Source organism: Cornus florida, unplaced genomic scaffold, assembly GCF_030987335.1.
Source record: "Cornus florida cultivar Cherokee Brave unplaced genomic scaffold, ASM3098733v1 CherokeeBrave_3.0.0_Hap2_Chr11, whole genome shotgun sequence".
NCBI lineage: Eukaryota > Viridiplantae > Streptophyta > Magnoliopsida > Cornales > Cornaceae > Cornus > Cornus florida.
In genome coordinates, this window is record NW_026775581.1 from 102032481 (window position 1) to 102047372 (window position 14892).

General features: G+C 29.6%; 3 protein-coding genes and 4 non-coding genes across 7 annotated transcripts; all 7 read left to right on the forward strand.

Moving 5' to 3' along the window:
* Positions 1–364: 364 nt before the first annotated feature.
* LOC132281710 (uncharacterized) lies at positions 365–1402 on the forward strand. The gene is made up of 2 exons (XM_059783385.1): positions 365–748; positions 836–1402. The coding sequence occupies exons 1-2, from the start codon at positions 365–367 to the stop codon at positions 1400–1402; spliced, it is 951 nt and encodes a 316-aa protein (XP_059639368.1).
* Positions 1403–1845: 443 nt separating this feature from the next.
* On the forward strand, positions 1846–3105 carry LOC132281711 (protein ALP1-like). Its single transcript, XM_059783386.1, has 2 exons — positions 1846–2578; positions 2660–3105. Exons 1-2 carry the CDS (start codon positions 1846–1848, stop codon positions 3103–3105), a joined length of 1179 nt encoding a protein of 392 aa, XP_059639369.1.
* Positions 3106–7086: 3981 nt separating this feature from the next.
* On the forward strand, positions 7087–12131 carry LOC132284270 (small ribosomal subunit protein uS14). Its single transcript, XM_059786354.1, has 3 exons — positions 7087–7256; positions 9892–9991; positions 11873–12131. Exons 1-3 carry the CDS (start codon positions 7195–7197, stop codon positions 11879–11881), a joined length of 171 nt encoding a protein of 56 aa, XP_059642337.1. The 5' UTR covers positions 7087–7194; the 3' UTR covers positions 11882–12131.
* On the forward strand, positions 7881–7965 carry LOC132287259 (small nucleolar RNA SNORD25). The gene has a single exon (XR_009472974.1). It is a non-coding gene; the product is annotated as a small nucleolar RNA SNORD25 (small nucleolar RNA).
* On the forward strand, positions 8402–8483 carry LOC132287262 (small nucleolar RNA SNORD25). The gene has a single exon (XR_009472977.1). It is a non-coding gene; the product is annotated as a small nucleolar RNA SNORD25 (small nucleolar RNA).
* LOC132287261 (small nucleolar RNA SNORD25) lies at positions 8941–9025 on the forward strand. Its single transcript, XR_009472976.1, has one exon. It is a non-coding gene; the product is annotated as a small nucleolar RNA SNORD25 (small nucleolar RNA).
* On the forward strand, positions 9429–9513 carry LOC132287260 (small nucleolar RNA SNORD25). The gene has a single exon (XR_009472975.1). It is a non-coding gene; the product is annotated as a small nucleolar RNA SNORD25 (small nucleolar RNA).
* Positions 12132–14892: the final 2761 nt, after the last annotated feature.

The following is a 14892-nucleotide window of genomic DNA, read 5'->3' on the forward strand; positions in this document are numbered from 1 at the left end:
CATAATTTATATAATTCCCTGTAGTTTGGAAGAACATATTATTTTGGGAAATACCAATCTCCAAAGAAAGCAGAGGCCTCTGTGGTTTAACCTATCAATTGATCATTCTTTAATACTACTTGTTTGTTTACCACAGTGACATGCATGACAAACCTGTCTCAAATGTCAAAGTACTAACATTTTAGGGCGAATTTCACATACACCCCTAAGTTTGGATTACAATATCATTGAAACTCCTTTGAGTTTGGACAAATCTCACCCAAAATTATTAGTGAAATTTTGTGAGTAAGAGTGCTTCCTTTCTCCTCTCACGTATGTGTACTATTATTTTTTTTTTGTTATTAATTATTGTGTTGTTATTAATATGTTAGATGGATATGATGTTGAGAATGTGGAACAATGCTGTGATTCTCTCACAATTGAAAAAGTGGCTGAAGTTACGAACGATGGAAAATTGTTATGGGATGAGTCACTCATTGAAAAATTCGTGAATATTATGGTGGAAGAAGTTAAGGCTAATAATCGTAGTGGCACAACATTTAGTAAAAGTGGTTGGAGTAATTTAGTCAAACAAATGAATGTTCACACGGGGAGAAAATTTGGTTTAACCCAACTTCGGAATAAGTTTAATGGTTTGAGGAAAATTTATACTGAGTTTAAGAAATTATTATCGGAGACTGGCGTGGGATATAACCATGAGACGGGCATGGTTATAGTTGAGGAAGAGAGATGGGACAGGTTGTGCAAGGTTAGTAATTTAATTATTAGTCATAAATAAATATTAAAATCTTGTATACTATTGGTTATGTGGTTAATATTGTAACAAAATTTGTAGGTTGTTACGAATGCAAATAAGTATAAAAAGTATGGATGTAAGCATTTTGATAAGATGTCGACTATATTTGGGGACACATATGCAAGAGGGATGCATGCCCACCCATCCACTACAGCACCATCCACAATCATTTTGCCCACTCCCAATGATGACGATGATAAGGAAGAGGGTTGTGAGGTCAGTCCCCCACCTTTATGTAAAGGTAAGAAAGCCAAAAGAGATGCTTTATCTCCTGGTATAGCTGCACTCTTGTCAAACATGAATGAGAATTCTGAAAGGAGAGCTGAGAGAATGGAAGCTGCAATAGAGAAAGCAGCTAAAGCATCTTCTACTTCTACTCGTGTATCTTCATGTGAGAAAGGAGATGATGAAGTTCTCTCTCCCTCAAAAAAGGATAGAGATTATGAAATGTTTGACGCCTCCATGCTCTTTTTACAAAAAATACCTGGAATTGAGATGGCCCAATTCGCTAAGGTATCGAAGTTATTATATGATTCTGAGAAGTGGCAGAAATTTTTTCTTTCGGCACCTGAGGATGTAAGAATTGGATGGGCACTGAATGTTTGAGTTTTTCTTTATGGATGATTGTGTTTTGTGTCATCGTTTAACTTATTACTATCTCACATTTGGATAACTGTAATAACTTAAATACTTTTATTATCTCACATTTGGATGACTGTAATAACTTAAATATTTTTATTATCTCACATCTGGATAACTGTAATAACTTAAATACTTTTATTATCTCACATTTGGATTACTGTAATAACTTAAATATTTTTATTATCTCACATCTGGATTGCTATAATAACTTAAATACTTTTATTATCTCACATTTGGATGGCTATAATAACTTAAATACTTTTATTTCTTGGATGCCTGTTAGTACTCAAATACTTTAATACCATTATTTGAATATTTATTTTATTATTTAAATGTTTTGTTTATTATTTAATTGATTTGCTTATTAACTTAAATGCTTTGCTTGTATTAAATCTTTAAATAGGGCAATGGATGTGTGGAACAATATAAGAAGAATAATTCAATTATCTGACGATGAGGAGGATAATGAGAGTGTCTTAATATTTGCTGCTCTTTTAGAAGAGCAGAACTTCTATCAAAAGAGGCGTTGTAGGGATTCCATTTTACAAGGGGAAATATATGTTATAGAGATTTTAAACGGCCATAGAGAAAGATGTTATGAAAATTTTAGGATGTACCCTGAAGTTTTTAGAATATTGTGTAGTACCCTGAAAGGTATAGGGCTGAAGGATTCTAAATTTTTAACTGTTTATGAACAAGTGGCAATCTTTTTGCTCACTTTATCTCATAATCAAAGGAATCGTGTTGTAGCAGAGAGATTTCAACACTCCACTGAAACCATTTCTAGACATTTCCATGCTGTGTTGCATGCAGTATGTCAGTTGGGCACCCATATCATTACCCTTCCTAATTTTTCTGTGATTCCGAATAAGATTAGAGAGTCTTCTAGGTTTTACCCTTACTTCAGGCATTGTGTGGGAGCTATAGATGGAACCCACATTCCTGCAACTCTGCCAGCAAGTACACAACTTCCATTTCGTGGTACAAAGGGTTATACCACACAAAATGTAATGGCTCTATGTGACTTTGACATGAGGTTCACATATGTGCTAGCTGGGTGGGAAGGCTCAGCTAATGATTCGAGAATCCTAAATGAGTGTACTGAAAATGAGGCAATGAACTTTCCAGCTCCACCAGCATGTAATATTTTTTTATAAATTCACTTAATATATGGTTAGTTTATCATACTGTATATATCTTTATGTATTCTAAACATGGCAGGTAAGTATTATTTGGTGGACTCGGGGTATGCCAATAAGCCTGGTTATTTGGCCCCATTTCGAGGTCATACTTACCACTTTCAGGAATACCGTAGGACTAGACAACCTCATGGTCGGGAGGAAGTGTTCAATCATAGGCATTCATCTTTGAGAAATATAATTGAGCGATGCTTTGGGTTATTGAAGATGAGATTCGCTATTTTGAGGGCAATGCCTCCTTATAAGTTTTCAACACAAGTATTGATTGTAATGGCTTGTTGCACATTACATAATTTTATCAAAAATCAGCATCAGCCTGATGACATATTTGATGGTAATGATCCTCCTCAAAGTGATAGTGAAGATGATGAGATTGTTGAGCATGTGCCTTCGGCTCAGCTTCGAGAAATGGATCAATTGCGTAATACTATTGCTGATCAGATTTGGAATTCTCTTCAGCATTCTTGATCCTTCTGAAGGTGATGGTATATTTTTTCTTTTACATGTAATATATTTGTTGCTATTGTGAGCTTGCAATATATATATGTAATATAAATATTTTTTGCAGATATATAATTCAACTTAAATGCTATTATTGCAGATATGAAGTGTGTTGATGCTCTCTTGAAGGCCACATGTGCTGTTATGAAGATGATGTGTCGTTGCCATTGTTATCCACTTTATGAACTTCTTATTAATTTTTAATGACAACTACGTATTGTTAATGCTTTGTTCCAAACATTTTATGTACAACTTAAACGTGTTTAATTTGTTGGTTGAATATTTCAGGACTTGCAAATGTTATACACTCTATTTCAATTATACTTTCAATTGAGTTTGTTTTTATTTTAATGTTGTGTTGGACTATACAGGTATCAGGATAATAAAATTGAAGCAGGTTATTGCAAAGAACTTGTAAATAGGTTATTGCAATTTTTTTTTACAAATGTTGACTCTCATGTAGTATTATAAAATGTGACTAGAGATTATTTATTTTTAATAATGAGTTGGACTATACAGGTATAATGATAATAAAATTGAAACAGGTTATTGCAAAGAACTTGTAAATAGGTTATTGCAAATTTTTTTACAAATGTTGACTCTCATGTAGTATAGTAAAATGTGACTATAGATTATTTATTTTTAATATTGAATTGGACTATACAGGTATAATGATAATAAATTTGAAGTAGGTTATTGCAAATAACTTGTAAATAGGTTATTGCAAAAATCAATATATATATAATTTGGTGGGGGTTTAAATTTTTTTACAAAAGAGAAGGCAAGAATCTGTATTTTTGAGTTAAATTCCCACCAGTGCAGGCTTACAAGAGTCGAAAATTATTATCAGAGCTGTGTAGTATTTTTTTTTCTTCTTTCGCTAATGCGAAAAATGAGCAAAATGAATGAAATACAAACCTATGGACAATCATCACCAAAGGAACAAACTATACCAAGAAATTTCAAATAACTTGAAGAGTAGTTTCAGATCAAGATAACATGCAAAATTGTTGAAATTATTGGTTCAATTATTAGAACTAACATTCTACATTTTCGCTAAAGCAGTTGCTTCTGTAATTACACTTTGGTTATATATATATGTTTGTGTGTTCAAATTTCAATAAATTTATTAAAAATATATAGACTATTTATATAGAAATAAATTTATAAATAAATTTAAAATTTATAAAAATAAATTAAAAACAATGATAACCAAACATATTTTTTATTTCTGTTTTATTTTGTTTATAACAGTTGGAGTTACCAAACATGTTTTGTTTTTAAAATTCTTGAAACGCATGACTTACCAAACGTGTTTTGCATATTTTTGTTTCCGACATTTTTACAGTAAAACATCGTTCCCAAACGTGCTTCCGATTTTTGCCAAAACACTCTAATAGTAAAAACGCTATTTCGGTTTTAGCCAAAAACAAAATGCCTAAAGTAAAACGCATGCCAAACGGGCCCTTACTACTATTTCATCAAGTATATGTGATTATTTATGTGTCAAATATAATAAAACTTGTAATAAATTTTATCAAAAGTTGTAGTTTATTTTTTGGTAATTAAAGTTTCTGATCATTAATATACATCAGTTTTTTTGATAGACATTTCTTAATTGCTATAACAATCAAAGTTAATGATTACTCCCATAAACAAAAATAAGAAAAGGAATTTAAAAAAAAAAAAATTTACAAAGTATTGAAAAATTGTATAAAAAAAAACATTGTAATTTTTGTTATAGATTTTGTACAAATCAAATTATTATACTTTGACAATTGATGTGAAAAAGAGAAATAAAATAAAAAATAAAAGTAAAAATATACAATCATAAATGGAAAACTAAAAAATAAGAAAAGGGGCTATGAAAAACTAAAAAATAAGGAAGGAAAAGAGACCTATTTTTTGAAAACAAACAATAATAATAATAATACATATTTAAGTTGAAATATTTTATCTCCATTTTAAGTATTAAAGTCATCAATAATATAATTTTTCTAATAACATACGAAACAAATACTATGTTATAACAGTTCCACCGACTCTTGATATCTAAGTCAAATCTAGTCGTCAGATCCAAATGGAAAAACAAATGAGGTAAACTGGGTATATATGGACTGTTGGACACCTACTCTAAGCTTTTGAGTTGTTAACAAAAAAAACCTCGTTACCGCACCGTCCCATCAATCAAAATACACAATCCGTATAAAAATTGTTATGTAGGTCTAAGACACATTTTTTATTAATAGCTCTAATAGATAGAAAAATTAGCATGACATTACAATCCAAGGTTTGAGTCCTTTACTCATTGGGTTAGTCCTTTGAATGAAGCTATTAAATATAATGTTGATGTTAGTTTTTTTTGATAATTTTTAAGTTAGGAGGTGGAGGTGCAGTGTTTCAGGATTTTTCTGGATCTGTTCTTCAAGCAATAAATTTTAAACTTTTTTCTTCTTTGTCGGTGTTAAAGGCAGAAATACTTTGCTTTAGACGTGCTATCTATTGGGCTCGATAATTTAACTTTATTGTGTTGTTTTGAATTGAATGCTAAATTCGTGGCAGAAGCCATAGAAGGGGTAAGTTTTGGAAATGTTGCGATTGCGTCTATGATATATGACATCCGGACAACTTTGAAGAATTTTTCATAGACTTCATTGGCAATAGAGTGGCCAATGCTCTTGCAAGACTCTCACGGACTGATATGGAATCGAACATCGTTCTTGCTTTGTTGCTGTTGTCAATTTTTCGACTTCTGGAGCTTGATGTTGTTGGTAGTGTTTGTTGTTCTTCCTTTTTTCTGTTGTTGTAGTTGCCAGGAAAAAAAAAAATCAAAATGCACAATCTAATAAAATTAATCTCCTCTGTATAAAATACTCAATCAAAATGCACAATACGGTAAAATTAGTCTCTCTCTATAAAAAAAATTGTTATCTAGGTCTACTACACCTTATTTATTTTAGGGTAAAGTATAAAAAAAACTATTTTGAACTATGTTTAAATTTGCAAATAACCCCCTTTAGCTATATTTTATGTATAACCCCTCTAAACTATCTCATTTTGTTGCAACATACCCCAATGACTATACTATATTTTATTAAATGACCATAATGCCCCTTCATTTAATTATATTTAATATATTTTTCTTATCTAAATAAATTATAAAAAAAATTCATACTAATTTGATGAGATATTTTTCATTAAATTTGCATAAATTTACCTTTAAGTTTTAAATTAATTATTTAAATAAAAAATTTCAGAAGACATTTTTTTAAAAAATTAATTAATTTTTTATTTTTAATTCATATATTACATGAAAATAATGTATTTTTTTCAAAAGTATTTTATTAATTTTGCATCAATATATTGTATGAAAAAAATGATATTTTTTTAAGATAAAAATATTTAAATTGGTTATAATACGTTTTATTATAAATAATAAAGTTTTAATAATAATTTAATCAATTTAGAAAATGGTAGTTATAAATCTATTTATTTATTTATTTTTTATTTTTATGATAAATTGATACTAATAATAAAATTAAGATAAATAGTATAATTAATATTTACATAAAAAAAAAAGATAATACAAATAATTTAATAAGAAATGAAAATTTTAATAAGAAAGAGTAAAATAGTCTTTTATGATGAATTTATAGTTAATACACTTAACCCTTTATTTTATCTTATAAGAAAAAGAAGGAAAAAAAATATTAAAAAAAAATTAAAAATAATAATAATGGTACGTAAAAAAGTGTCATCAACAACTCAATTACCTAACTCACCCGAGTCCAAATGTCCAATGACACAAACCATCATCTTTTTCTCGCCGAGTCGTTGAGGATAAATCCGAGCCGAGTCGGTTAATTTGACTCCGTCCGTGGTGCGGGTCCGCCACAGTCTCTAGGCTAAACCGACTCCCAGAATATTCCGCCCTTTATATAACAAATCTAGGGTTTTGCATTTTGTGAGCGCCACAAGTTAGCATTCATCTTCGTCTCGACGTTTCTCTGTGCTATTCCGCCTCCGTAGCTAGGTTTAAGTCGTAAGCGAAGAAGCATGGGTCACTCCAACGTTTGGAACTCTCATCCCAAGAACTACGGCCCTGGGTCGCGTGCCTGGTGAGACCTATCTCCTTCATCTTTAGATAATCGATCCGATTGGTCGCTCAATATATAGCTCAACCCAGTTCTTGTTGATCGATTATCACCTTTGATACTTTTGTTTATTGAGTTGAACAATCTTCCATTTTGATATCTGCATATGCTACTGTGGGTGTTTATGTACTTCTATTTCAATATACATATATATATCAGCTATGATGAAACAAAGTTATATATGTACCATTTTCAATGATTTCCTTTCTGTTTTAATGTAAATTTTATTTATTTTCTACTTTTAGATCCAACCAATTACAACTCCATAGATCTGTGTAAATATGTGTATATTATATATGTGCGTGTTGTGTGTATATATATGAATGAGAGCTTCTTAATCTGGGCGGCGGGATTAATTTGGTTCCTGATCGACTCCTTCCCTTGAAGCAAAAGGGATTGTGTTGCCCATTTAATAGCTCCCCATGACACCTGTATTTTTTTTTTTTGTGTTTGGAGACCAATTGGCAACCATATTTATCTATTTATACACATATATCTACGTACATATTCATATATATTTTTATGTAATACATTTGTTTTTTTTTTTTTTTCCTTATTATTTTGATAGTGTTTTATGGGAGTCTGTTTTAAAACTGTGATGAGCCATACAGACCTGTAATGATTTGCGAATATGATCGCAATTCTTTATGAACATCTAAGGGACTGAGTTTTTATTTTTATGGCACTCCCTCCTACAAATTTAATTTTTTTTTTTTAAACTTGTAATCATTAAAAATTGAAAATTGTTATAATATGGGTATTTTGATCATTATGTAATTTCTATAGGTGATTTAAATCAATTGGGCGTTATGAGCTTTGTCAATTTAATGTGGGCATTGTTAATTCTTACACAGTCAAATAGCCAATCACAAAATCTTACTTGTTTGAACTTTCACTGTAAAGTTTATTGCTTTAAGTCTATAGTAGTGCGGGATTTTTAGGACCACCCACTTTATATGTTTTGCATGTACGTTATTTGTTCTGCACATCATATTTTTCATTTTATTCTCTGTGCTTCTTATGCTGATCAATCATATTTATATATATTGTTATGTTATACATTTTTTTTTTTCCCTTTTATTTTGATAGTTTGTTTTGGGAGTCTGTTTTAAAACAGCTATGAGCCATACAGTCCTGTAATGATTTGCGAATATGATCGCAATTCATGAACATCTAAGGGACAGAGTTTTCTTTTTATGGTACTCCCTCTTACAAATGTAAATTTGGTTTTTTTTTCAACTTCTGATCATTAAAAATTGTTATAATATGGGTATTTTGATCATTCTGTAATTTCTATAGGTGATTTAAATCTATTGGGTGTTATGAGCTTTGCAAATTTAATGTGGGCATTGTTAATTCTTACACGGTCAAATAGCCAACCTCAAAATCTTACTTGTTTGAATTTTCACTGTAAAGTTTATTGCTTCAAGTCTATAGTAGTGCAGGATTTTTAGGACCACCCACTTTTTATTTGTTGTGCATATCATATGGTCACTAGGATTATCAACTTTATTTGTTCTGCACATCATATTTTTCATTTTATTCTGTTTGCTTCTTATGATGATCAATCATATTTATATATATTTTTATGTTATACATTTGTTTATTTTTCCATTTTATTTTGATTGTTTGTTTTGGGAGTCTGTTTTAAAACAGTGATGAGCCATACAGACCTGTAGTGATTTGCGAATATGATCGCAATTCTTTATGAACATCTAAGGGACTGAGTGTTTCTTTTTATGGTACTCCTCTTACAAATGTAAATATGTTTGTTTGTTTGTTTTTTTTTTTTTTTTCAACTTCTAATCATTAAAATTTGTTATAATATGGGTATTTTTATCATTGTGTAATTTCTATAGGTGATTTAAATCTGTTGTGTGTTATGAGCTTTGTCAATTTAATGTGGGCATTGTTAATTCTTACACAGTCAAATAGCCAACCACAAAATCTTATTTGTTTGAACTTTCACTCTAAAGTTTATTGCTTTAAGGCTATAGTAGTGCCAGTATTTTTAGGACCACCCACTTTATTTGTTTTGCATATCATATTTTCACATTATCTACGTATATATATTTTTATGTCATACGTTTGTCTTTTTTCCCTTTTATTTTGATAGTTTGTTTTGGGAGTCTGTTTTAAAACAGTGATGAGCCATACAGACCTGTAATGATTTGCGAATATGATCGCAATTCTTTATGAACATCTAAGGGGCTGAGTTTTCTTTTCACTGTGCTCCCTCTTACAAATGCAAATTTTGTCTATTAACTTTATTAATTGATCATTCTGTATTTTCTATAGGTTATTTTAATCAATTGGGTGTTAAGAGTGTTGTCAATTTATTGTGGGGTTTATGAATCTTTACACAGTCAAATAGCCAATTGCAAAATTTTATTTGTTTTGCATATCATACATTCAAATAGCTTTGAACCTTCAGTGTAAACTTTATTGCTTTAAGTCTATAGTAGTGCAGGATTTTTTAGGAGTACGTACTTTTTTTTTCATATGTTCACTATATGCACATCATATTTTCATTTTCTTCTTTGTGCCTATTCTGATGATCAATTTTATTTATTATTTTTTTTGTTTGCTTTCTTCCCAGCCGTGTTTGTGGGAACCCGCATGGGTTGATCAGGAAGTATGGGCTTATGTGTTGCAGGCAGTGCTTCCACAGCAATGCCAAGCAGATTGGCTTCATCAAGGTAGGTTTAATTGTTTCTTTTTAAGCTTTTGAAGTTTTACGTTATCAACTTGCTTTTGTAATGGTCTGTATAAGCCATGTAGTTTCATTTTGGTAGCCACTAAAAATGTAATTTAGTTGTCTGACTAATCTGCCTTGTTATGCAATTGCATGCATGAATTGGTGTGTGTGAGAGAAAGGGAGTGTTTTTCAGCTCATAGCATGCTCTGGTGTTGAGCTATATTATTACATCGATGTTTTCAAGTAAGTGATGTATACAAACAAAACACATAACAACCAACTATAGTTTTGTGGTGTTATGTACTCTTGTAAATCTTTTGGTGTAACATACTGTATTTCAAGCTTATGATTTTGTATATGTACCTTACTATGTTCCTGTTATTACTTGTAAGATATATCGTTTTATCTTCGAGAACAAAAGAAGAATAATAAAGAGTATTTAATGGGATCTCTTATATTGCATGAAAACTTCTACTGGGTGAAGTACATGATTGGAGATACGAGACATGGTTGTGGATTTGGGTTGAAACTTAGAACTTAGAAACACACCTAGAAAACAGATCCAATGTTTAGGTGTTAGATAGTTGTATATAACTATAGTTTTGTGGTGTTATGTACTCTTGTAAATCTTTTGGTGTAACATGCTGTATTTCAAGCTTATGATTTTGTATATGTACCTTACTATGTTCCTGTTATTACTTGTAAGATATATCGTATTATCTTCGAGAACAAAAGAAGAATATCAGAGAGTATTTAATGGGATCTCTTATATTGCATGAAAACTTCTACTGGGTGAAGTACATGCATCGGAGATACGAGACATGGTTGTGGATTTGGGTTGAAACTTAGAACTTAGAAACACACCTAGAAAACAGATCCAATGTTCGAGTTTTAGATAGTTGTATATAAGACTATCTTATGATATTTTTATTAAATTTATGTTTTCAAAATGAGTGAAGTGTCCACGTTTCCCTCTCTACATAAAAAGAACATTTTACTGTAGACAACCAAAGATAACATGAAAAATATGAATATTTAGTCATTTTCTTTTGTATTTTGGTTTGGGGAGGTAATAAATCTGTGGCTCAAACACATACCCACATTTGACATACAAACCTAGGTGGGTGTGATCCCTTGTAATTAGGTTTCAAAATTTGATCCATATGGGGCTTATTATGTACACACACTTGATACACATGTACCTAAATCCAGGTGACATTAAAATAGATGATGTTCTATCATCTTTTTCACCCTTACTACTTGAAAATGTCAAATATATTTAAATTTTTGATTGGTTAGAGTTCCTTCCACAACCATGCTGATCTCACACCATTCTCTGATTAGTATGAAGTAATTGCATTTTTTTTTTTTTAAAGTTCTAATAATTAAAATTTGTTATAATATGGGTATTTTTATCATTGTGTAATTTCTATAGGTGATTTAAATCTGTTGGGTGTTATGAGCTTTGTCAATTTAATGTGGGCATTGTTAATTCTTACACAGTCAAATAGCCAACCACAAAATCTTATTTGTTTGAACTTTCACTGTAAAGTTTATTGCTTTAAGGCTATAGTAGTGCCAGGATTTTTAGGACCACCCACTTTATTTGTTTTGCATATCATATGTTCACATTTATTTGTTCTGCACATCATAATTTTCATTTTATTCTTTGTGCTTCTTATGATGATCAATCATATTTATATATATTTTTATGTTATACATTTGTTTTTTTTCCCTTTAATTTTGATAGTTTGTTTTGGGAGTCTGTTTTAAAACAGTGATGAGCCATACAGATTTGCAGTTATGCACTTGACATAATTTTTTACTTGCTTTTTGATAGATGTATGATGTTCTTATTATGTTTTTTTTTCCCATTTTTCAGTACCGTTAAGGATAGATTCACATCTGGTTCTCAGTTCGCAATCATTGGAGTTGAATCAAGAAATTGTTATTTTTACTATTTGTCTCATTTCAGTTAGAATTAGCTGGAGCTGTCATAACCTGATCAACCCTCTAGCACTCTAATATCTTCAGTTTTGGTGGATGTTGATGTTTTGATTGTGCAACAATTTGAACAAATTGATGTTTTGATTGTTCAACCATTTAAAATATTTAAAATATATTGTTGATGTTTTGATTTATCACTAGTTTACCTGTGCGTACAATTATTACTGAGTCTGATATATATTGCTTTCTTGTCAATTTGAGGGTTGAAGTAGATTGATTGAATATGATAATAGGTTTAAGGCTTTGGATCAGATTACTCATTTGGAGTCGGTTCTGACATTTTATGAAAATTATCAGTCCCTTATATTTTGTGGTGGTAATTGGACATGCCAAAAAAAAAACCAAAGTCCTTTATATGTTATGCATGAGATCATTTGCAGATGTTCTTGATTCTGTAGTGCGAATTCATTTTACATGTATGCAATCAAGCAGATAGAACCATTAAAACGAGGATTACTCAATTATTGAAATTCTTATTTGTGAGTTGTATTTTTAATTTAGGCTCAAATATTTTCTGTATTTTCCGGTGTTATGGTAAATTCAAAGAAAATATTTTACTGAGAAAAATATTTTTTTATAAATTTAATTAAAATAACTTACCAATTAATTCTCAAAAATTTATTTTTCAACCAACCAATTTCATTGCCTTTGGTATTGAAAATGTCCGTCAATCAAGTGCATGGAAATGGAAGAGTTACATAGTAGAATAAGGTTTTATAGAGAAGAAATAAGTGAATCTACGTATGTTATTGTGATCAAAAACAGGTCAATCTATTTTTTAACAGCAATTATATAATTTTTTTTTTTTTTTTTTTTTTTTGTTTCTTTAATTTGTTTTTACTATTATAATTTTTTCATTATTATTGACTTAAAAAAAAAACCTCACTTGTTTACATTCGAGACTTGTTTCGGTTTCTTTATCTTTTCTTCAAAATCAATTGATTATTCTTTTGTCAAATTATTATTATTGTTGATATAAAAATAATTGGACCAATTGATAGTGAGAGAAAAATTAAATAATCAATGATTAAAATAAGTATTTTAATTTAATTTTAAAATACTTTTATTAGTTAGACATATTTTTGTAACATTTGTGAAAGAAAAATAAAAATATATATATTTTAAATAAAAAAGTGTTAATATAAAATATTTTGCAAGAAAAATATTTTTATAACATTGTGTAATATGTTATATATTATCTTTATTCACGTCACTCGTATATTGTTAAAAATAAAATATATAGTACAAACAATTAGTACAAATGTACGCTTAATTTTTCGCAAAATTTAATAATGCCTTCTAGTAACCTTTTCTAACGGAAGGATATGGTACTGACTATTGATCTTTGTTTATATGACAGAGACCAAAAGTCAACGCTAGACAGATCCATGTTCTTATCCTGTTCCCCGTTACGACTTTCTTTGTCTTGAATCAATACGATTTTGACACGTATCTAATCTTAGTGAGTTCGAACCGGCCTAATCGGCTAAATTATTACGGAGTAGTGGAGTACTCCATAAAAAACACTCTAGTACTCTATATTTGATTTTTGCAATTGTAACAGTTCTCTTATCCTCGTATTGTATTCGAAACTTAGTATTTGTTTTACACAATCTTGGAATATCAACTCAGTTGAGGTCATATTTGTTTCTTTATAAAAGAAGTGAAAAATTCAGGTGTGTGTGATTATTTACCTAACTAATTAATGTTTTTTTATTATATATATTTTATAAAATTATTATTAATTTTATTTCTTAAAATATATTATATTAACACTTAAAAAATATTGGTCACTCCACTTCCATTAATATTTAAATTTTAAAAGTGGAGTGTCTGAAATTTTTGAAAATACCGATTTTACATTTGCAACTTTTATTGAAAAATAAGATATCTAAGTAATCGTCCATCACCATATTTAATAGTAATACTACATTTTTCTATTTAATAGCTAGGGAACGGTTTGTAAATTTTATATAATTAAGAGGATCATTTGGCATAAAATTTAGTTTGCAAAGGTTAGCTGCAAAGTACTATACCGTGAATTTTTTGAACATTAATTGGTCCTTAAAAATTAACGTAATGAAAATTAATTGAAAAAAATTAAATGATTTAAACAGAGAAGAACAATATGTGAATATGTATATATATATATTGATTCACAAGTATATTCGTGTGGATATATTAATTTTGTTCAAATTAGATTTATACACACGAGTTTAGGTACATAACATTACCAAGATATATGCTGTCTATAAATATGAGAGGGAGGGTTGATGGTTATTGTTAGAGGGTGGACGTGTAAAAGGTGGAGATGGCCATGTTAGAGCATTTTCAACGCGTTAAAAAATTATTTTGTGTAAAATATATACGACCACATATGATTTGTATATTTTTTTTCATCTCTAACAGTCGGTTAAGATACACTGTCACATTAACAATATGTAAAATGGTTATATATTTTACACTGCCTTTCTATACAACCACATAAACATGTTTCCTCTCTTCTCCCCCTTTCTCACTCGCGGTTCTCTTTCTTCTCTGTTATTCCTTTACGCCTATTTGTTTTCTACTTTTATAAAGCGCTATGAGGAAGACTTTGCAACTGGTACTAAGGTAAGAACTGTTCGACCATCTTTTATTAATATTATTAATATATATATATATATATATATATATATATTTATAAACATAGTTTGATTCATCACTTTTGTTTGATATCTTCTGTAATCCTCACTTTTGTTTGTTAGATTTTAGGGTTTTTTTTAGATTTTTTATTATTTTACATTTTATTATAATGAGATAAATATGTACTACGTCGCCAAATATTAGATATATATATATTTTTATCACGTTTATATATAATTGTTGATATAAAACCTTTGATTATGTAGCTTT